This window comes from Dermacentor silvarum, chromosome 2 (genome assembly GCF_013339745.2).
Source record: "Dermacentor silvarum isolate Dsil-2018 chromosome 2, BIME_Dsil_1.4, whole genome shotgun sequence".
Lineage (NCBI taxonomy): Eukaryota > Metazoa > Arthropoda > Arachnida > Ixodida > Ixodidae > Dermacentor > Dermacentor silvarum.
The window spans coordinates 163,509,423-163,532,258 of record NC_051155.1 but is presented as its reverse complement, the minus strand read 5'-3'; the positions used below and the strand labels follow the sequence as shown (position 1 = coordinate 163,532,258).

The 22,836-nt window shown below is 46.5% G+C and overlaps 1 protein-coding gene across 1 annotated transcript in view; it reads right to left on the bottom strand.

The window, feature by feature from the left end:
* LOC119442017 (mediator of RNA polymerase II transcription subunit 1-like) overlaps positions 1 to 22,836 on the bottom strand; it is a 32,159-nt gene continuing 9,323 nt past the window's right edge. The window contains 11 exon segments of the mRNA XM_037706724.2: positions 1 to 4,472; positions 4,474 to 4,688; positions 6,370 to 6,475; positions 6,549 to 6,644; positions 9,953 to 10,136; positions 13,774 to 13,880; positions 14,644 to 14,768; positions 16,127 to 16,241; positions 19,394 to 19,480; positions 21,646 to 21,713; positions 22,430 to 22,504. Of these exon segments, the coding sequence (XP_037562652.2) occupies positions 2,014 to 4,472; positions 4,474 to 4,688; positions 6,370 to 6,475; positions 6,549 to 6,644; positions 9,953 to 10,136; positions 13,774 to 13,880; positions 14,644 to 14,768; positions 16,127 to 16,241; positions 19,394 to 19,480; positions 21,646 to 21,713; positions 22,430 to 22,504 (3,637 nt within the window). The 3' untranslated portion in view covers positions 1 to 2,013.

Below are 22,836 nucleotides of genomic sequence, written 5' to 3'. Positions count from 1 at the left end.
TTGCTGTAAAAAACAAGCTGCAGTTTATTACTCAATCAATACATTCACTGTGCAGCAAGTTAGCTGTACCAGCATTGCTTGCAACAATCAACCTGAATATAAGCAGGTACATAACAAATCATTGCTCCACAGTGGGCCACTGTGAAGAAACAACTAACCCAATGTGTAGTCGATGTCTCGGGTAGCTAATAAAAATATACATGCCCACATCACCCACTGTTGGATTTCCTAGAGAGGATGTATGTAAAATACCTGCCAGATAATACTTATATGATTTTCATAACAATCAAAATGTGACACCCCTTGTTTATCCACAAGGTGTCCTATATCAAACTCAGTGTCTGTATCTCTTAGCCATGGCACCTGTGGCCTGTTGTGGAAGTCTGACTGCACTTGGCAGCAAGTATGTAGCCATCGTCATGCCTCCATAGCAGTGCATGTCAGTTGCAAATAAATATTACAGGTAATAATTATGCCATAATTATTATACCAAGCATTTGTATATAAATATGCCCATACTAATTATGTCAATTTCATCACGACTGGTGCACTGATAACAGCTGCAGCAGTCCCCATCCAAGGCACAAATCAATAAACCATGCTACGACATCTGTAATGCTTTCACTTGCAGCAAATGTTTTGTGCTCTATGTAGTTTTAGCCTCTCTGTGTTGCAACTGCACTGCAGAAATAGTAGCAAGCATTGCACAAATGGACAACCAGCTACTTCTAGGAAGGTAAAGACAGAATCATGCACTTGTACAACACTCACCTAGCTAGGTTTACTCCAGATGTAGCCTCCGCTGCTGCGGCAGCACCAGTAGCTGTCTTCAATCTAAAGCAGTAAATGGTGTGCCCTAGCTCAATGGAATGCCCACATCAGTAACCACCGATGCAACAGCATGGCTCTAAGCTGCCATGACCAATAGCAACAAACTTTCGGAAAAAAAAAAAAATCAGGAAAGGCAACTGCAACTGCCTCAATGTAAAATTTGATGAATAGTCACACTGAGCTTGTGCATTGTAAATGGGGAGAGGAGGGGGTGAGAGCCCCTACGTCATGCCAAACATCCCAGAGAAAATACCCCACTCCTACGCAGAACAATGTGGATTATGTGTCATCAGCAACCAGTTGACAATATCTGGAACAGACTACTTTTATGACATTTGGTATTTGTCCTTTATTTGTCGGTCGTACTTATCATGCCAGCTCACCCAATAGTGACCATGTCACGAAACGTTCGCCTAGACCAATTCGTGCTTGCTATCCGTATGATGCGCTCTTTACACCTCGGGAGTAATGGCAGAATGATAGATGTGTCCTCTAGAAAGGCAGTTAAAGAGCTCAAGTTAGTGGTGCCAGCAACAAGTGCCAATGCAAGCATGCCATATACATTGAAGACTTATCCATACAGCACCCTGAAGACTGAGCACTTGCGCCATAAGGTGAAATACAATGATTCCACAATAAATACTGCCAATGAAAACAAACTGATGCTACTTGTCCACATACTGCCTTCAGCTGAAGGTGTTGTGAACAAAACCCTGCTGTCCTTCTTCAAGATGGACAACTATTTACAGCACAAGTCAACAAAGATGACACAAGAGTAACTGTGCAGCAGCAGTAATTGTTCTGTACTAGTAAAAGGCAGTAAGCATTTTTTTTTCTGCTTCATGCAGTATGCATGTATTTGCACCCACGTAATTTGTCCAACACTGTCCTGGTTCGAGGTAAGTTAAAATTGTGATGGTTACACAAACACTTTATATACACAGTTTCCAAAAAGTTATATGTACAATATCTACAGGGCAGTCAAATAAGTCCAACTGTGCTGCCGGAGGTAGCCTTGGGATGGCTTCTCCAATTGTAGTAGCTACGATTAACACTGCACGAGTCTGTGACAGCAACTAGCTGCACAATGCACGAAGGCACATGCTAATCCATCAGCATTGTCCAGGAGCACAGCTACCTCACAAGCGTTCTACATGCGCACTTGCACTACAGCTAGGCTCATCACTTCCCGAGTCCCACAATTGCTTCGTCCATGAGGTCGTCGTCAATGACACATGGTGAGGGTCTAGAAAGTGAGCTTGATACCGAATGGTTGGAGGGTGGGCTCCCCGCCTGTGGAGATTTTAGTGATGGAGACGGCACAAAGTATGGCGACTTGGCACTGAGACTGAGCGCTGGTGACGCCCTCGCTGACAGTTCAGGGGCCACCACAGGCTCTGGCGGCCTCGGGGAGCTGTGACATACGGGAGGCGCCTTCTTGCTGTCCATTGCAAAATCGATGACGAGGCCATCCTCAGGGCTACTATCATCTTCACCAGCAGTGGCAGCAGCCGGGGGTGCTGCTTTGGTTAAGGGAACTGGAAGGGCAGCTGCTGTACTGGGTCCTTTGTCTTCGGAGGTACGAACTTCAGAAGGTACCCGTGGTACTGTTAGTGCCACAGGTCCAACTTCTGGTCCGTTTTCAAGCTTGGTCGCCAGATGCTCTTCACTACCCACATCCCCCTTGAGCGCCCGCCACTGATCATCATCTGGACCTTCCCCAGGACCGAGGAGCATTCGCAAGGCAGCCTCATCGGGCGGAGGCTGGCCACCTTCGCCACTCTTGGGTCCAGTTCTAGAATGCAGTGGCGGTGGCATCAAGTTGGTGGTTTCCTTCTCGGCAATAGGCTTGGTGGATTCATTGGGTTTCTTCTCAGGCCGTGCACCTGCCTTGCTAGTTGCAGCCAGTTTGGGTGAGTTTTTCAGAGAGCCTGCATTGTTATGGGCTACTCGAGGCACTAATGTCGGAAGTGCACTGTCGCACGGGCTGAACCCCTGGCTTGGACTGAGTTTTGCGGGGCTCTTGGTGGGAAGTTTCTTGGCTGGTGCCCCAACGGGCAAGCCACTCAACTTCTGAGAGCTTTTAACTTTCGCCCCACTTGAGAGGCTTCCCTTGGATGATGATGCACCCATTTTGGCCTTTCCTGATGAGCACTTATATATGCCAGATGTTTTGGTGACTGTGAGCTTGATACCTGAACCCTCCTTTATTGCACTACCTTCAGTGACTGGCGTCCTCCCTTCTTTTACCTCTTTGCCTAATGTTGGACTGTCTCTCTTCTCGCATGTCTTCAGAGTTACATCTGGCCTACCACCCGAAAGTTCGGAAGCTGCCGGCCCAACGAGCGGTGATGCCATCGTATTGGTCAGCTTGGCAATCACCGCATTTAAACAACCCTTGCGTGACTTTGGAGGTTTGTTTAGGTTGTTAGAGCCACCAGCTACAGATGTAGTGGGCACTATTGTAATACTGGGAGCTGCTGTGGATGTCGGTGATGGCAAAGCAGGTTTAGCCACGACTGGTGTGATTGTGGTTGACGAAGGCAAATTGAGGTGCTTCAACTTCAGTGTCCCTGTCGGTGATGATGGAGGCTGCTTTGTCACAGGGCTGCTACTAGGTACGTACGTGCTCCCTGACAAAGAAGACACTGGCTTGCTGGGGCTGCTCTTCTGGGGAGACTTCACAGAGGGTCGGTTGTCGGTCTCTGCGCTGCTTCTTGAACAGCTTGAAGGTCCAGGCTGGAGTGGCTTTGAAAGTTTCTTTCCATTGCTAACAAAAGAACTCGTGGACTTCTTCAGAGGAGGGCGGGATGTTGACGGACTCATGGAGCCATGTGGCTTTGTGCTTAGGTTGAAAGCCTGCTGGGACATTTCTGTTGGCTCTGGAGACACAGCCACGGCTGGCTCACGACAGCCTGAATCGACACTCTCTGCTCTTTTTCTTTTGCGTTCCTTTCTGTTGTCCATCTTCTTTCGTAGCTCTGATGAATCGCGGGGCTTGGAACCCGACTTGCTTTCCGTCTTGGAAATCTTCAAACTGTCCCCTGATTTTTCGATTTTGAAGCTGACCGGTGGTGACGCCGAGCGGGACAGCTTATCGGAGTCCCCACCGGGAAGCAAGTTTTTTGGACCGCTGTCCTGGGACCGAGAGCCCTCCCTCTCGAGTTTGATGTCTTCCCGAGCCTCTTCGCTGCGAACACGCTTGACCTTCCGGCCAGGAGGCCGGTTCGCTTCCCCCGGATCTGTGCCTTCCTCAGAAAAAAGTGCGCCTCCTCCTCCTTCCCGGAGGAAGCTGGCATTGCTGTCAGTGGCAGTTTCCGCGGTGGCGCCAGCCGGCTCAGCGGGGTTCAGAAGCGCCGCCTTGTTCTGCCCCGCTTCAGACTCTAAAAAAGGCTCCTCTTCTGGGTCAGTCCCACCGCCATCATCTTCTCTGCGCTTGGGGCTGCGGCCATCCGACGAAGTCGTCGCTTTTCTCTTGCGCTTGTTTCGAGGCTTGGCCTGGCCTAAAAAAGGAAACCCTGGTGCGGCGGGCGAGTTGCTTGCCGAGGGCACGTCACTCAGCATGCTCATCAACATCATGTTGGGACTCTGTGATGGCAGCGGTCCTCCCAGAAGCGAACCGAGAGTGCCTGGCTCCTCTTCGGATTCCCGATAGCCATCGGCCTTGCCAGGCTGGTGTGAAGTCGCCGAATGAGCCAGTTGCTGGGTTGGGACCATAGCCAGGCAGACCAGTCAGGTATGCGTTCCCACTGCTGTTGAGTGCACTGCAGTACGAATCTCCTTGGCTGGACATGCGTGCTCGCTGACCCTGTGCCTTTCGTATCACAGCTCGCATGGTTACTGGGATAGACAGGCACCTGCACATAGTACAAAAATGTTCCAAAGTTAATCACGCACTCGGCTTCTCAGTTTATAAGTGCAATGGATAAATAACTTTAAAACAGACTGTTTTAAAAGTTAAAAGGACCAATAAAAACGAAAATGGTCTTTGCTCTGGAGCCACTGCTCACAAAAATACTTGCCACAAGAAGTATGTTGCTAGTACATAAATGCAGTCTTAATTCAACCCTCTCACCTCGATAAGATTTTGTTTGATAATAAATGTACACAAAATTTCCACAGGAAAGCTTGTAAATCAGCAGCACGTCACGGAACTACACTGACACGCTCATTTCTATCTATATTTTGGAACTGCTTAAGGAAGGGATATACAGTAGAATCCCGCTGTTACGTTCCCGGGTGCTGCGTTTTCCCGGCTGTTGTGTCGTTTTCGGCCGGTCCCGGCACAGCTCCCATGGAACCCAATGCATTGTTAACCCCGCCGTTGCTTCGCAACTGTGGGACCGTTCCCGCATCATACGTTGCGAACTGCCACCCCGTGCTGGCCCGAGCAGCCATTTTGACTTTTCATGTCGCTTGATTTGGTGGCTTGACGATGGCATTGGCCTCCCAAAGTGCCGGGGGCGACACCTATGATGTATTTTCTGTTTCCGCCAGCAAAAGTATGGCCTTTGAGATCCGTATTTGCTATCTAAAGATGGTGTCTATGAAGCGTTGTGGCCCTAAAATTAGTTTTGGCGCATAGATGTTCCGTATAAAGTCCAAGTGCGATAACGCCATCGCCACGCGCCGTACGCTGTATGTGCGAGTGAAAACGTGCGAGGGGATCCGACGACCGCGCTTAAATCTCGCGCACGAAAGAAAGAAAAGCAGGGAGGGAGTGCGCCTTGTTCCGTTGCGCTCGAGGCACCAGCAAGGGAGCGAGGGGGAGGGAGGGATAGCGAGCGGCGTTGTACTCTAGCATCAACTGCGTACTGCGCAGCGATGCGCGGTCGCGCCGGCCGTATCTTGAAAGCGATGTGTGTTGGGGGCAGAGTCTAGGCAGTGTAGGTGTGTCGCGGCTCGTAGCTTTGTGCGTGCTGTGTGTTGTCGATGCTCAGTTTGCGTCGAAGCGATAGACAACAGCACGAAGGTCACTTCGCTCGCTGCTGCAACGGCGCTTCCTCACGCCAGCGTTTGACAGCGCGTGTCCATGCTCATCGAGTGATGCGTTCATGTTTGCCTGTGGGCGCTGACACAATGCTTGTTAGGTAATATAGTTAATAAGCGAATGTTTACAAGTTTATACGGACGATAAAACTACTATCCTTACATTGTATAGCTGTCTACTAATTTGCAATCGCAATCGATGCTTCGGCTTTCGTGCGAAACTACGACTTTTTTTTTTTTTTCACACGTAAGACTTAAAATAATATTGTGTGCAGTTCAACACTACTCTCATTTCTCAATTTTTCCTATTTATCGGCTCTTGTGTTTCCCGGCTCTTACATCTATTTTTTTACGGTCCCGTGAAAAACGTATCAGTGGGGTGCTACTGTACATAGCCAGAATCCAATATTTGAGGGACTGGCACTGTCATCTCACCAAAAGATTATCATCAACTTACCTACAGCTGTTATATATATTAAAACCACACAGAGAACCTATTTCACTTTCGTCTTGTGCCCGCTGCAAATACCTAATAGTGAATGCACTCACCGCTGCATAACTTTGCTGGCATATTCATCAGTGCAGATGCTAATGTCACTGTTGAGAGTGTAGATGCGGCACTTGACGCTGGTGATCTCACTAAGGTTTAGGTCAACTGCAGGGAGAAAGAAGCAGCATATAAGCCACAAAGAGCAATCGTTTGACCAACTTGCAGTAAGAGGCTGTACCTGTGGCCAGAGATTCATCCAGCGGGTGCTCGAAGGAGATGCTTATGTTTGATATAGATGTGGTGTTCACCTCGAACATGTGTGACATCTCGGCACCTGCAGAAGAAAAAAACAAAGGCAGGGCCTTACCAGCTTGTCCACAAAGAGCTTGAGAACTAGTCACACGTGGAACAATTTACTATCTGGAATATGGGCAGGCACTAAGATATGTATAGCAATATGGCGAGCTTTGAAAGGTGTGTAAAGCCTAGCAATTTGGCCCAGCCTATGCAGATTACTTTTCATTTCCTTGTGACAGATAAACAGACAACAGGCTTAGTTCAGTGTTGGTATTTAAAGTACAATGAATGTGACATCACGTCAAGTCAGTGTGCATGAAATTGAGAAGCCGAAAGCCATTGAAAGCAGGTGTTACATAGTATTGGTATGCTGAATTTTCGCTTATGGCAAGGTTATCAAGACAAAAAATTAATGCATGCAATAAAATTTAGCATAACTTTAACACAAAATAAGGCACAAAATAAGTGCAAGTAACAGCTGGCAGGGGGCTAACCGTATGCATGTCAATGAGCTGTGCACAGACACTATGCTCAGCCCCAAACTCCTTTAATATCAGGGAACCCTAAAAGCTTCCAAGAGATGTTGAGAAACCATTGCGTCTTTGCTTCCCCTCACTTTAGAAATACTTGTGACTGACATCTTAAGTTTGTATGGCCATTTGTACAAGTGAACGTTCACCAAAAGGTCCATGCACTTGTTCTCAAACTTTCTGGCCTTGGAGTACCCCATCAGCTTTTGCGGTGTGCTGCGGAAACCCTCCCCTCGCGCACTTTCCACTGATGTGCTTATACACAGACTCACTTAAGGGCTGATTAAAGCATACAGACAATGAAAATGGGAGGGGGGGGGGGTCACTTCTGTGAGTGCTGAAGTTGCCAGCATGCCTCAGGTGAAGGGGGTAGCGGCCAGGGCCTCATTCCCTGTGAATCCACATAACCAAAGTAGCATTGCTACCGTGTCTGCGTGTGGCCTCAGTTATTTACAGTTTAGGGCCGCGATCTTGTAGCGAGGCATTATGACTTATTCTACTCTAGTCTTATCATCCACCACTCACAGCCAGGTATCCCAGTTGATAACGCGAGCGGACGGTCGCTCCAACCACTGACAAAGCGCGATAAGCACGAAAAGGCATTATTACTGGAAAGGTATCGCTACAAAATACCGGCCCAGCACGTTGCCTTTAATCTCAAAGGCCATCACTTTTGATGAGGAACTCACAATAATAAATAAATAGACAAGCAATCATTTAATGTCGCAACGCTCTGCGCACCGTAATGCAGCGTGCACCATAAACAGTGTCTTCATGCAAACGTATGGTCATGCAAACGTATGGCCAGGCGCACAAATATTTATTTCATTTTTCCCAAATAAATGTCACAAGTCACTCGCGCTCCGAATGGTCTTTGATATACCGATCGCAACGCGTCGGCAAGCAAGCAGCTGTGCCCCTTCCACACATCGAAATGTTTGTCTCCCATATTTAATACGGAAACGACACAGTGCGGTAACAAACATCATCATCATCGTCAGTCTATTTTTTTATGCCCACTGCAGGACGAAGGCCTCTTCCTGTGATCTCCAATTACCCCTGTCTTACGCTAGCTGATTCCAATTTCTACCTGCAAATTTCCAAATTTCATCACCCCACCTAGTTCTCTGCCATCCTCGAATGCGCTGCTCTTCTCCTGGCACCCATTCTGTAATTCTAATGGTCCATCAGTTATCTACCCTACGCATTACATGGCCTGCCCAGCTCCATTTCTTTAAAGCGAAGCTTTATATGTCTAGGCGAAACCGTATATGGCTAGGTGAAATTGCATGTGTACAGAAAACTATCATCATCAGCAATGGCTCGAGCGTCGTCTTCTTCCGCAGCTGGCTCATTGGCGCCCCTCGGTTTGCACTCATACCACTGCTCCCACACTCGTTGTCTTCTTCCACGGCTGGCTGCGTTGCTGCTCATCATTCCAGCACAGAAATTCACTTCTCTTCTGTCGTCGTAATGGGGAGGCCGCGTTTACGGGGGTATGAGCTATTGCTTAAGGGGTTATGAGCCATTCATTGTCTTACGTGACGGACAGATTTAATTTTAAAGTATTTCATTTCGAGAAATCGCAAGTGGCAATGGCAGGCGAATGCTGCTACCTACGTCGCTGAGCAAACTCGACACATCGAATGCAAGCGACAACGGCGGACTGCAGGCATACCATCAGTGACATCGTTCTCTCCATCGCAGCAGAACGTGTAATCTCATAATTTAGAAATACTTTGAGGAACCCTCAAGATTAACCCAGTGATAAACACCAGGACCGCACGTTTCAATTTCGCTGGTTAACTATCTTCACGGAGTGGAAGGGCCGACAAATTTTTCTCTTAATGTAAATTAGACTATCGGCTATCCCTGTTTGCTCTCTGATCCACACCACTCTCTTCCTGTCTCTTAACGTTACACCTAGCATTTTTGGGTCCATCACTTTTTGTGCGGTCCTTAACTTGTTCTCGAGCTTCTTTGTTATCTTCCAAGTTTCGGCCCCATATGTTAGCACCGGTAACAAACAAGCCTGTATCAAAACGGCACCATGTCGACACCGATGCACCTGAGCCACAAATGATGCATGAACGTGCTCCGCTTGTCGGTTACAATACACCATTTAAACGGTCAATATCGTCATTTACCGGCAACAACAGTAAAACAGGCAGACAAGTGGCTCTCAGCTTGCAGAACTTCTGAGTCGCATCCCGCTCATATGTTACAAACTGCGCTACTGAGAACGAATTAAAAGCACTCAGTGCGCCCACCGTGGGCTCGCAAGTCACACAATGATGAGTCTTGTGTGCCGCTGCAGCGTGGATCTCTCGCTGCTTACAGACTACTGCAGTGAGGATGTGGCATGCAATGGCTTCGTTAAATCCAAAATGCTAAGTTCTTCTCTAAATCGATAAATTGTGGAATTGAATGGGGAAAAACGAGATGGGGTCGGAATCATTCTGGCCATTCGCGGAACCCTAAGATGCCGGTCGCAAAATCCAGTTTGAGAAATACAGCATACACTTCTAAGTGGCAAGGCTACAGAGACAAGCTTGTCATGTTCCCTCAGGAAAAAAAAATTGAGAACCCCTGGAACACGTGGTTTGATGCATGCATTTATGTCTCATGGATTTTCAAGTAAGATCAGCTGCAATCCAGCTCACAATAAGTGGTGTTCAACTCTATGCTGGCTAACACCCTATTACAGCTGAGCCTCAGCAAGGGTCCCTTCCACCAGTTTTCGTAATGAATAAAAAGGTAGCAGTGAAAAAAGAGCGTGTTAACAAGAAAAATGAGATAGTTGCGCAATGCTCACTTTGTCGGCTGGAGGGGCGCACACAGCTGGCCACCAATGTGTTGAACAACAGCTGCTGCCGCAGGAACACCAAGATCTGTGGCACGTGCGTAGGATGGGTGAAGGGCACACCAGACACCATGACTCCTGGCAGTTCGGGGCTGCCCGACAGCAGATAGTAGCAGTGCTGCTGATCTGGCAGTGTCTGCAAGCAAAGACGAATATTCCACACAAAAGCTACCAAAATGCAGTAAAATCAGTTTCACCTACAGGTTTATCGCATTTACAATTAAAAGGCGCTGAAACGCTTTTTAAACGCAGTGGTAAAATGTTACCTATCTGTCAATAATACTGCTGTGAACATGCGAGCCAAACATTTTGCTCCATGCAGCAGAAAAGCTGCAATCTGGCATAACATTGAGGGGACTGAGGGAGGCGCCGTTGCGCAGGCTTCACCTGTTCTGCCGTTCCTCGCCTATCCCCGCCCGCTCCCAACCAGTTCCAGCGGTGGCACTCCACACGCGGTAGTTTGCGGTGAGGGCGGGGCGCGGACGTCACTGCGCGGCCACGCTTCGGCTGCTAGTTACTGAGCGTGGCTCTATTATCTCCGGGACCAGCGCAGGGCACGTACATGCTTTCCTCTCGTCCGCCGACACTTTTGTGACTAGGACTTGAGCTCGCGCACGGTGCCTTTGCCCATGCGAGGAGTGCGTACTTTGTGCTGATCCTTTCCTGACGGTAAGCCGACGAGCAGTGCCTAGTGCTCGCGCGAGGTCGTACCACGCCGAGTCGCACTTGCCGAAAGCCCAAACCGAAGGAGATTTCCCGAGCTCTCACGAGTTGACCCATTGATTATCACCAGAGCAAGTAGCATATCCGCTGAGACTTTTCCTAGCGGCATGTCCCAGCTTGAGCCTGTGCTCTCACAGCGACGTGCTATAGGCGCCCGTTTCTGTATTTTCGCCCTTGGTGCGGGACCCCTTTGGTTTCCCGCCACGCGGGCATTTGTGCAGTGCTGGTGACAGCTATCACATCGATAAGCAGGGCTGCCAAGTTTAACTCCTATGCGGGTGGCCGTGGCCGAGTGAGCAGACGATAGTCGGCTTCTTCCAGAAGTACATCATTTTTATCGAAATTCAAAAGCAGATTTTCACTTACTTCAGCCTGTTCATTAAACTGTGTCAATAAATACACACAGTAACAGTAGGAAGAAGCACACTGTTCCAAACACCCTTCTTGATGCCAGCTATTGGCCAATAGCAGCTGCTGCTATATTTTGAAATAAAGTGTCCTGAAAAGAGCGAGGAGCAGGCTTCTGTTGAAAAGAGCACGTGCGAGGACAAGGTGCCTTCACGTTCCACTTGCGAGCTCCATGCACCACGCACGACTGCAAAATTTGGCTGAGATGTTCACAGCAGCATATGCTATCCGCTGACTGTGTTTTTTCACCAAGCCCGAGGGGTGGTTCAGGAACCCTTTAATGCAGGGCTCCACCAAAAATCTGTACTATGTACTATGTACATCACGCAATCATCATCTTGCTAATTTCCTGGCATCCTCGCAAGATGTGCTACTTTGCCGTTTTGTGAGGCGGTAGAGCTGAAAGGGGGAATGTTGGAAAATGCACCAGATGGTGTTGCCATCCACACATCCTCTCCATGGAACACCTTGACAATTAGTTGGGAAAGCGGTCAGCATGCACTTTCTTGTTCAGACATACGCACACGAGCAAACTTTTCGTTTTCCACTGTCGCAATCCAACATTCGTCATGGACAAGTCACCTTTAATCATCCCCACTGAACCCTTATCACTGAACTCGAGCAGTGCCTTGCCATGCACGATGTGCGTGATTGCGACCATAAAAATAATACAGTGTCATCAGGGATGAAAATGCATGGCGAGTCTGTGCCACGTTTTCATTTCATTCATGCGGGTGCTTTTGTGTCGGTGGCAGTGCAGTTGCATGGAGCATGTTGTGCTTTCGCTCACAAAAAACATGTCATGCGGTATTGGCGTGTTTGATATATTACCAATGATGCCTCACAGCCTCTGGGGTGCTGTTTACGCTGCACAGCAGTACAGGCCTCGCATGCTTGCTATCACTGCCACTGCTTCGCAATTTAAGTGAAACTGTAATTAATAAAAGACTGTGCATGTTTGTGAACTTGTATTTGTGAATGAACAAGAAAGCTGCCACTGCTTCTCAGAATACACATTTAACTTTTGTGTTATGACCAATACCTCTGAAAGAGGGATTAACCAATTTTTTCGCCCTATGCGGCATCAGCAATGACATTACAGCAGGCATGACAGCTGGCATTGGCAGCTGGCAACCAGTGGCAGTGGCCCATGGACGCCAACCATTTGGTGATTGCTTGTGACCCATTACTCGAAATCCCAAGTTCGTGCACCCATGCACACCCTTCCAGATCTAGGACAGGCAAGCGGTAGTTATTAACGAGTCCCACCAGTCCTGTCACTGCTCCTTCATTATTCTCAGGCACTTTTGTCAGACATCAACCTTGAGTGATTACCACATGTGCACCGCAGAAAAAAAAGATAAAGGAGCAAAAGGCAAAGCATTGCTATCGATGCCCTGCCTTGGCTGAGATAGATAAATTAGTTGAGGGGGAATAGGGAAAGTAAGCATTGCCCTGTTCATATCTACGCTCATACTCAAATTAAAAAAAAAATACATTCTTCGGGAATACATTTCCTGTAAAACATCAGTCATTCAGGCATGTTTCTATAGTTTCAATAAAAGGTGCTTCAGGGTCTCTATAAACTCAGCTCCCAAATAAACTAGAAAGCAACAAAATATAAATAGTAATGTGACAAGGTGGTGGCAAGCCACAACACTTGCCTTGCCATTTAGCAAAAAGACAGGACCATATTCAATATTTGAGCACGGCACTCAACTATGTGCAGTTAGAGTTGACCCTTTTCCTGCCATGAACAAGCTGGGCTTTCCTGCCGCTCTTGCTGTGTTCTCCCTGAGGCTGCACTGAATTCGCTCTCGCCAAGCGAGCATGAGGGAGGTCTCTGTGGGACAGCACTGGGTACGTACACGTTCTCCTCTCATCTGCTGGCCCCTTTGTTAGGGCCTTGGACTTGAGCTCATCTACAGAGCCTTCGCACCTACAGCCAGCGGATACCTTGTGTTGCTTCTTCCGAACGCTAGGCCAAAGAGCGGTGCCTATTGCTTGCGCGTGGTCATTCTTTGTCGAGCAGCACTTTCTGAAGGCCCAAGCCGACGGAGAGTACCCAAGCTCTCGCAAGTAGGCCCATTGATCATCTCTAGAGCAAGCATAGCCGTGGGGACTTTTCCTAGTGACGTGTCGCAGGGAGCCATCCTCCTCCAGCGACGTGCTCGCGGCGCCCCTGTCTATTTTTCGCCCTTGAGGCAGGAGCCCTTTTGACTCCCGTGCCCCAGAACCAGGCGTTTGTGCAGTGTTGGGTGGCAAATAAACAAATAAGCGACAAATAAATTGTTTCTGCTAACTTAGGGCAATACAGTGTTTTCTTGCATGCACAGCGCTCTGTGCCCCACTTGTGCAGCCTGAGCGTGTGCGCAGTGGCGCACTAAATTATGCGAGGCAACGGCTGACGCGGCCCCATGGCTCTCCAAGCCCCAATCCACAGTGGTCGAATACTCCTGTGAGATACCATGACCCCCTAAAGAATGACACTCATCTTACGTCTTAGTTGCATAATAGACTTGAGGATGCTTACAAAAACATTACAGTACAGCCAACTCCTCTTTGCAAGCATGACCTCTATGCACAACTGCTGCCTTGCAAAGATTATGGGAGTGTGCATCCTGTAACAATTCTTGTCTCACCACATTCAGGCCACGATCACTCGAAGCAGTGAGCTTCCCCTCTGATGCCTGGTTGATAATGAGGGACAGGAGAGGTTGTGTAGTGCTGGTGTCGGCACACTCGATCACTGCGCGGTAAGCAGAAATCACAATGAGAGCAATGTCTTTCTCCCAGTGCAAATGCGCAGTGAATATTCTGCCTGCAAGGGATGTTGTGATGAATGCAAAGAAGCCCAAGACTACAGTCAATTATCACCAGACATGTTTACACCACCACAGATGACAGGAAGATGACTTATCATGCTTGGTAACCACCAAATTATTTTTACAGAACACAATAAGTAGTAGGCACTCTCAGGGTGAATCAGGTACATGTGTGTAAGCTAATACCATCAGACAGAGGGTGTAACCTGAGCAAGAAGATGACTAGGCATACAAGGTGTTGTAAACCTCCTTGAACCTTTCCACCATTTGGTGCAGTGCAGTGGCTTCAAAACTTGGCCTCAAAGGCTGCCTGCCTGCGTGTATAAAGCTGTGAAGACCACTCCTAAAGGATGTGCGCATACTGCACAGCCTAGGGTCTGCAAGCTTTGAAGCAGCTACAATGTACCAAGAGCGACATTTTCTGCATGACAAATTAAGCACAAACTTTGACATGAAGTGACTTCTTGCTTAGCTTTTTAAATTCATTTTTCTTCGTGCAACAGAACAAGCACTTTGCTTTACTATTTGTGCATCTATATGTGAAACACTGAGCACTGTTATACTTAGCACCACTGAGCAAACAAGTGCATAGAATGTATGCAGCTTATGTAGTACATTTTTAATCTTGCACAGGATCTTTATTTCAAACCCTCTGTTTACTGAATCATGCAGCAAAACAGAGCTTACATGTGACAGCATGTATCTTGCGAACCAATGCCACAGCCATGGGAATGGGCTTGGGCAGCTTGAGCACAAAGCTTGCTGGTAGCATTGTGCTGTTGAGGTTGCTCAGGGCAGCAAATGATGGCAGGCTGCAAGGTTCAAGCAGCAATGTTAAAGGAGAGAAATATTAAGTTCAGCAAACTGTACACTTAAATGCCTTGATTCACAAATAGGTCAGTCTTATTGCCAGTGGAATCTCGATAAGCTAGAAAAAAAAAAAAAGCTAAAACGAAGGACGGGTGACTGCACTGCATAGAAGTTCTTACTCCAGCTCCTGCTGATTTTATAGGTTCTACAAGCACTAGCCCTGGCGCACTGGTAAGGAAAAAGAAAGTATATTGCATTTCATTAAAACCAAGCAAATGAACAGACTTAACGCTTTCATGGGATTTCCCTGCATAATAACCCAGTTTTTTAATGAAATCCTTACAGATGTATGCACCATTCTAAGAAACCCATGTCAAATACTGCAGCAGCAGTTAATGTTCACCTCATAAACATCCATTGCTAAAGTGCTGTTGCTTATTATCATGCAAATATTGTCGATATTCTGCATGAGCACTGCAATTTTCACTCTTGTGCAACCTTGACGGCTTTCTTCCTAGCGGCCTTGTCTGTGCGACAAGCTTCCAATAAAGTACCACACCACTGCATGCACCATACTCTCTCCTGAGACACTGATGTCATACATCATAACCCTGCACTGCGCCGTCACCAAAACACTTGTATGCTGTCCTATTTTCATCCACTAACATCACTCTTTTCCCCCTAGCCACATCTGCTCCAAAGGGCACCTTGAGCACTTAATTAAAATCCTATTTGAGACCCACATAAGAACATACGTACTACAAAGGTTCAACTTGATATGTAGAAATCTTTATCCGAATTCTGCTATTCCTCTGTCTGCAGCGATCTGTTGCAATTTGCAAACAAGCTTCTACGGTATACAGGACCATTTAATGGGCAATCATTCAAAACTTTAGTCGTTGCTTATGCGTGGTTAATTGCGCCTGAGCATTTCTAAAAGCACCTCTAGTTTGTCCACACTGCATGCTATATCTGTGCAATGTTTCATCTCGCTACCCCAATTTCTCTGTCTGTAGAAATAAATCACTTAAAGCCATTTAGCAAGTTGTGGAGGCTACGCAAGGGATGAACACATATGCGACGGACATGGTGCTACACTTGCATCAACTGCTCGCACAGTAAAATGGCTCAAATACATGAATATAATGTGAAATCCATGACATCACAATGGCGTCATTGATGCCATAGTTTGGAAGTGACATTCAAAATGGAAAGCCTGGACCTCATCCTCTCCTCTGATGAATCAGTCTTTTTGTAACAAAAAAAAATTATAACCTGCAAGTATCAAGTGATTCAATGTTTTTTCTAGTGGCCATTTGAACAAGGCAATTTCAAACTCTCTTTAGAAGCGAGTACTCACTTTTTACCCTCAGGGGTGTTGGTGACGCTGATGAGTGATGTTGTTTGGAGCTTGTGTGAACCTGAGCTTTCAATGCAGACAGACACAGAGTGACCAAGACCCTTCTCTAGGATGGCTGTGAAAAATAAGAGCAAAGTGGAGCGATGAGTGACAGATGAGATGACATTCACAAGGCCAGTTTACTGCGCTGGAATTTTTACACAAAGTACAATAAAAAAAGAGACACGGACAAACATCTGCCACGCATGCCTGAAGAGTGGAATCAGATTTCTGCCTAAGAGCAACTATTAAAACATCAACTAGATTTAAAAATTCTATACAATAGAAATTTGTTGATAATATGACCCTGTTTCATATGATTTCCCAGCACCAACGTTTGTGATCAAGAACACAAACAATGACCTCATACAGTTACGCTTCTTTTTTACCGTTAAATATGTTCTTGGAAAACGTGATCTTCCGACACCAACGTGCAGTATATTGCTGAACTGCTATCTTGTGATACGTTTTTCGGTTGCAAGGTCTCATGTGAACAAGAAAAGGTGTGACGCACGTGCAATCTAGAGCAGTAGGCGCCCGCCATTTCAGCTTCCCCACAGTACTCGCTTGTCCGTGTCCCGTGAAAATGATGGCATGCACTCAGTTTTCTCTTCCAGTACCAGCAAATCTCCTCGCGGGTTGTTGCACGTAGCATTCACAACTATCGCCACTAACCCTATTGCGATGAGCATCTTCACCTATCTGTTCCCAGGTGGTGTGTGGCGTACTGCCGTTGGAAGTGTACTACCCGCTTTCAATAGGCAATAACCCAAACTAGGTTCCTTTTCCTGCTGCAGGCGGCTCGAAATAAGGGTTATATTTCGATCTTGAAGCGTTGCCCACCAGCTCAATTTCATTTCAGTTTTCTGTAGCCGTCCTAAAACACTATGCAACATGAAAAATCTCACAGGCCACTTAAGTGGCACCAGCTAGATGCGCGTCAGCGTCTCTTGCTGCAACAATTCTTGCAGAGCAGGCACATCAAAACTCATTGCCAAAATGCCTTGCCCAGTGAACCTACTGAGCCAGGCCAAATTCGAGGCGTGCAAACATAAACTTGCTGAAGCAGCAAAATGACTAGCACGTGCGTCTTGGGCCGCTCGGGCCTTACCAGCTTGGCACACGTCGGCACCTCGTGCTGCAGTGATTCACACAATGCTTCGCATTAGTAGATGTCACCGTGAGCGCAACATTTTTTTTGTAGCTTCAAATTTTATGTATTCCCGATTCAGTATGTTCCTTGCCGTTTCCCATAAAAGTTGTTTCTCTCTCTTCCTTCTGGTTCTCTCTCTCTCTCTCCCCCCCCCAAACATATGAACGAGGTTCTACTGTAGCTGATATGGTATCATTGGGGCACTTTGTATATTCCAATATAATTTCCTTTTCTTAAGCGTCAATTTTGTATTGCATTACCATATGCTGGACTTCTTTGTTCCCATCATAGGTGGCTAACTTGATGTGGTGGCTCTGTGGCTATGGGATTCTGCTGCCAAGCATAAAATCATGGTTGTGACTCCTGGCCACGACAACCATGATTTGATGAGGGCAAAATGCAAGAATGCTCGTGTAGTACTTAGGTTGAGGTGCACGTAAAAGAACTCCAGGTGCTAAAAATTATTGTGGAGCCCTCCAATATGATGTCCCTCATAGCACCATTGTTGCTTTATGTCTACATACAATGTCTGTATACAAACTTACCAAATTCCAATTTTCATAGGACTGAAATGCAAAGGCACTTATGTACCACACCTTAAGGAATGCTAACTGACCAATATCAACACTGGGCTTTTCGCTAGGGCACCATTATAGTACTATATACCGTATATACTCGCCTAATGAACACACTTTTTTCCCCCAGAAATCATAGCAAAGTTGGGGGGTGCGTTTATTATGCAGGGTAAATTTTATGGGAACTTTTTCGAAACGCCAAAAATTGAAAACTAAGATGGTAATGATTTGAAAATGCATTAGATAACTTATCTTTGCAGTAAAAATAGACGTAAGCTATTTGCAAACCGTAACAGCATTTTTATTGCCCTTCACCACGCATTGAAACCATCAGACCTGTCGTCCAGGTCGCTGGCCGCTTCATCCACATTATGGTTCCCTCAACAGTTCGTCCTTGCAGCCGCTTCCAGCCGTCTGCCGTTATCGCACACATCACGTTGAAGCGCTGCTTTTCGGCAACTGGTTTGTCAAGAACACTGGGTGCGTCTCTTTACTCGACCGACCTGCTCATCAGCATGTCGAACTTTATTGGTATCTGATCAGCATTTCAGTTTTGTGAACAGATAAACTCTCTGTCCTACAGCAGGCGTATAATTCGACTTTGGGCCTATCGCACACAGCGAAACCAAAGACAGGCAGAAAAGCGAGCAACAGACTACGCAGACTATGCCTGCTGCCCCTCCTTCAATTGTACTCTCCCAAGCGCCGCGACCTGCATCGCGCCCGCGCTCTCCCAATTCAGAGTAGTCAGAGTCCGTAAGTCAGCCTTTGTGCCGGCACTGGCGGCAAGCATGCGGTAGGAGCAGGCTGAGCATTATCGCGGCCGCTGCTTCCGTCAGGTCCCAAGCTACTATGATAATGCTCAGCCTGTTCTTACCGTACGCTTCCCGCCAGTGTTCTCTCGTCATGGCTTTGTCATGAACGGGCATTGAGATTAAGTACACTTGCTTTAAACACATGTGCGAGAGTAAAAGATCCTAGTCTCTCCGAAAAACTATAGCACGGCCATTCGATCATGGGACCGCACAGCAGCAAAGTTGGGGGTGCGTTCATTACGTGAGAAAAAAAATTTCAGATTTTTCGCGACTAATTTGGGGGGTGCGTTCATTATGCGAGTGTGTTCATTACACAAGTAAATACGGTATATGCGTTGCTGTGTGACAGGAACACATACTTATACTATATTGAATTATTAGCACTGTTGTATGACAAATTGTGAAGCAGTATAATGCTTTTAGAACTACATATATCATTTGGTCCCCATTAAGCCTTCATGTGAAAAGTGGCAGCAAGAAGTAATCATTGGCCTCTTAATTAATTTTCATTGTGAAGCATTTCCCTGCACAGGAAAGAACAGACTACAAATGCTGCACCTTGCAGTCTTTATCTTTAGGATTCGAAATGTGCACATGCTCAAGGATATGGTATTTGTAGGCTGCACAAGCACCACACACCACACACAACAAAGACAGATGAAGGTAATAGCAGCTAAACACTTGCCTTCGACAGTGAGCGGGATGGAAGACTTGCTGTCCACATCGAGTAAGTCGTAGGGTGAGATAAAGAATGTGAGCTTCATGGGGTGTCCTGAAAGGAAAGGGAACACACAGAGATGAAAGGCAGTAGTAGTGCCACAGCTTGTGACCCGAAATTTTTATTTTTTTTTACCCTGCACATAAAACTTTGTCATAGAAAGGAAAATGCAGACAATACTGTTCAAGTAGTAATGCAAGCATTTAAACAAACCATTATACAGGACTGAAAAAAGAAAGGGCACAGTGAGAGTTGGCTAGACTTGTTCTGGATTAGCGGAAATGAACAAAATTTATGTCTGAAAGCTATCACAGAAAAGATCCCAGCATTGCATTCCTATTTAAAATAGCAGTACAAAGAATTTGACAACTGAATGGCTTAGTCAAAACAATAGGAGATATGTTTACAAGGAATATTCTTTCAAACTACTCATAACCAGCTGACAGGTGAGGGTATACACAGCAATAGTAATAAAAGCCTGTAGTACAGTTAAACCTCGATATAACGAACTTCAATATAATGAAATTCTCAATATAACGAAGTATATCAAGAACTTTTCATAACCTCCTGTCCATATAACACCATGTATTTAGAACCTCAATATAACAAAGCGTGTTTGTATGCAATTTCAATATAACGAAATTTCACTGCCTCTGCAAAGGAATGCCGAGACCATACACGTAAACTTCTGCACATGCAGATGGTAAAATGATTGAATTACAATCGGCTGCTTGCAGACGCACCTCTCAAATCGCGCACCGCATGACAAGAGTGACCGCTCAAGTGGAGCCACATCATGTTCCATATAAAGTCCAAGTGTGATAAGATCGTATCGCCCCCCGGGGCAATGTGTGCTTTTGCTGCGAGTGAAAGCGTGCGAGGGTGAGAAAAGAAAGATGGCGGCTTCACGAGTGCCGCCTTCCCCCACGAGCAAAGAGAAAGAGGGGTAAGGGAGCAAGAGCGGCGCAGGGGTGGGGGGGCGCGGAAGGGAAGGGGGGGTTGGTTGGCACGTATCTCGATTTCCAGCGCACATCCGGGCTGTGGCTGCGCATGGCTGTAAACGCGGCCGAGTGCATGCACAGCCGTGCACCCTGTTGTAGAGGTAATCTGCCGCATGTGCAAAGACTGGGCATGCCGAGACGGCATGGCATCATGTAAGCTGTCTTCCCGCACATGTAATATTAGAGGTTCCTTAATCTCAAGTTTCGGTGACCAGTTGGTGCGAGGCAGACGAAGCATTCGCTCCCCACTGCCAGCGCTTTTCATGATAGCGTCATCCCAGTGCAGGCTATGCTATCAGCTGCAGGGGCAGAGTGCACGCAAAAGCATGGCTGGCTTCGCTTAATTTGTACCGCCGACGTGAAGATATCGTCGATGTGGCATGCAACCGTATCATTCGTCGCCGACTCCCAAATTCATCAAAATGAATTGTTTTTTCATTCAAGTTTGCTTTTTTTTGATTGCCCGACAATTCAGAAAGTTCTGCGGTCCCTTTGTGGGTAAGAAAAATTTATAGGCGACTGCACTTATTTGCGTAAAAGGTCAAATTTCAATACAACGAAATTTCGATATAATGAAGCAAATTGCAGATTTTACAGATTTTGTTATACCGAGGTTTAACTGTATCTGAAAGAAGCATGCCCATTGGGCTTCATTCACAGCATAAAATTATAATCAGCAGGCTTGGAGCACTAAAGTGCCTTTTCTGCTTTTGCACAGTATCCCTTTAACTGGCAGGATAAGAAAGACTTCGCCTAGAATGTGTCTATTGCTTTAATTCACCTTTATATTTTTCAAAAACGTACCAAATAAAATAACAAAGGGTTTCCCTGAAAACTAAGCAAGATACAGGTGGCGAAAAATATTTTTGGCCTGCCGGCTAAAGGTAAATGTATGGTCAAAAACTGGTGTTTGATACTTGCTTTGACAAGTTCAATGTGTGTTCTTGAGATGTACCTCTATGGACATAAAATACAAGAGCTTCTTTAAACAAAGGAAACAATTTTCACGTTGGTGAGAATATGACCACGAGGTTCGCCTAGTTTTTGCAGATACTCTTGTGGTCAACATAATCGTTGAGCTGCCAGTTAAAGGGTGACATCAAGGGTGCCGGAGTGTGTGTGGAGTGTCTGCCAGTGCAGGCACTCTGGTGGACAGCGGTGAGTACTTCTGTTTTCCTAGACCCATAAACGTACTGTCTGTGTGGAGCTTGTGCTTACCTCCCTTGCGCGGTTGTAAAATGCCAACTGGAGACTTGTGAACAAGGTTGCTCGGCTCATTCATGAAGCTGAAAAGTAAAACAGGAAAGCGTTAACGTGACAATGGCCCTTAATGAAAACATAAATTCTTACAGGTGACCGAGAGAGTGAAAGAGTTTCATTTGCTTCAAGTCTACACACTCTTCCCCATTTTAGTCACCTTCTTCTTCTTTCTGGGGTTTTATGTGCCAAAACCAGTTCTGGTTATGAGGTACGCCATAGTGGAGGGTTCCAGATTAATTTTGACCGCCTGGGGTTCTTTAACGTGCACTACAACGCAAGCACGCCGGCCTTTTTGCATTTCACCTCCATCGAAATGCGGCCACCGCGGCCGGGATTTGATCCCGCGACCTCGTGCTCAGCAACACAATGCCCATTTTAGTCATCATGGAAATTAGTAAAATAAGGGGGTGGGGAGTGCTTGAATTAAAGAAAAGCCAGAATGTGAAATAAAAGAATAGAACACAGCATACCCTATGTCGTTGCTTAGTGGCTATGGTGTTGGGCTGCTAAGCACGAGGTCGCGGGATCAAATCCCAGCCACGGCGGCCGCATCTCGATGGGGGCGAAATGCGAAAACACCTGTGTAGTTAAAGTTAGGTGCACGTTAAAGAACCTCAGGTGGTCCAAATTATTCTGGAGTCTCCCACTACAGCATGCCTCATAATCAGACGTGGTTTTGGCACGTAAAACCCATAATTAAATTTTTTAGAACACAGTATGTTTCTCTGACATATTCCGATACCTCTGCAGCTGGGACAAGATACTCAAGTCGGTCTCCAGGGCCTGAAGAGCCAGGTATGCCTTGGTCTTCTGTTTTCTGTAACAAGAAAAGACAGAATAATGAGACGTTATCGACAGATTCCAATTGACAGAACGTCGGCCTTTTAAGCAACGCCTCAGCTTATGCAGAGCTCCATCATTAAAAGTTCAGACAAAGATCTGCTAAGTCTTTTTCTTACCCAGTACTGATCCTTGATGGATACCACATCATGCCTTATGCTATCAGTACTAGTAAGTGTAACATTTCACACAAGTTCGAGTGCTGCAGCCATCATTACTGGGAAAAAGAGGACAGCAACCGTGATTTTACATCTGCATAAACAGCTATTCTTTCCTCTAACTGGAAACATTGTTGTTAATAAAGGCACA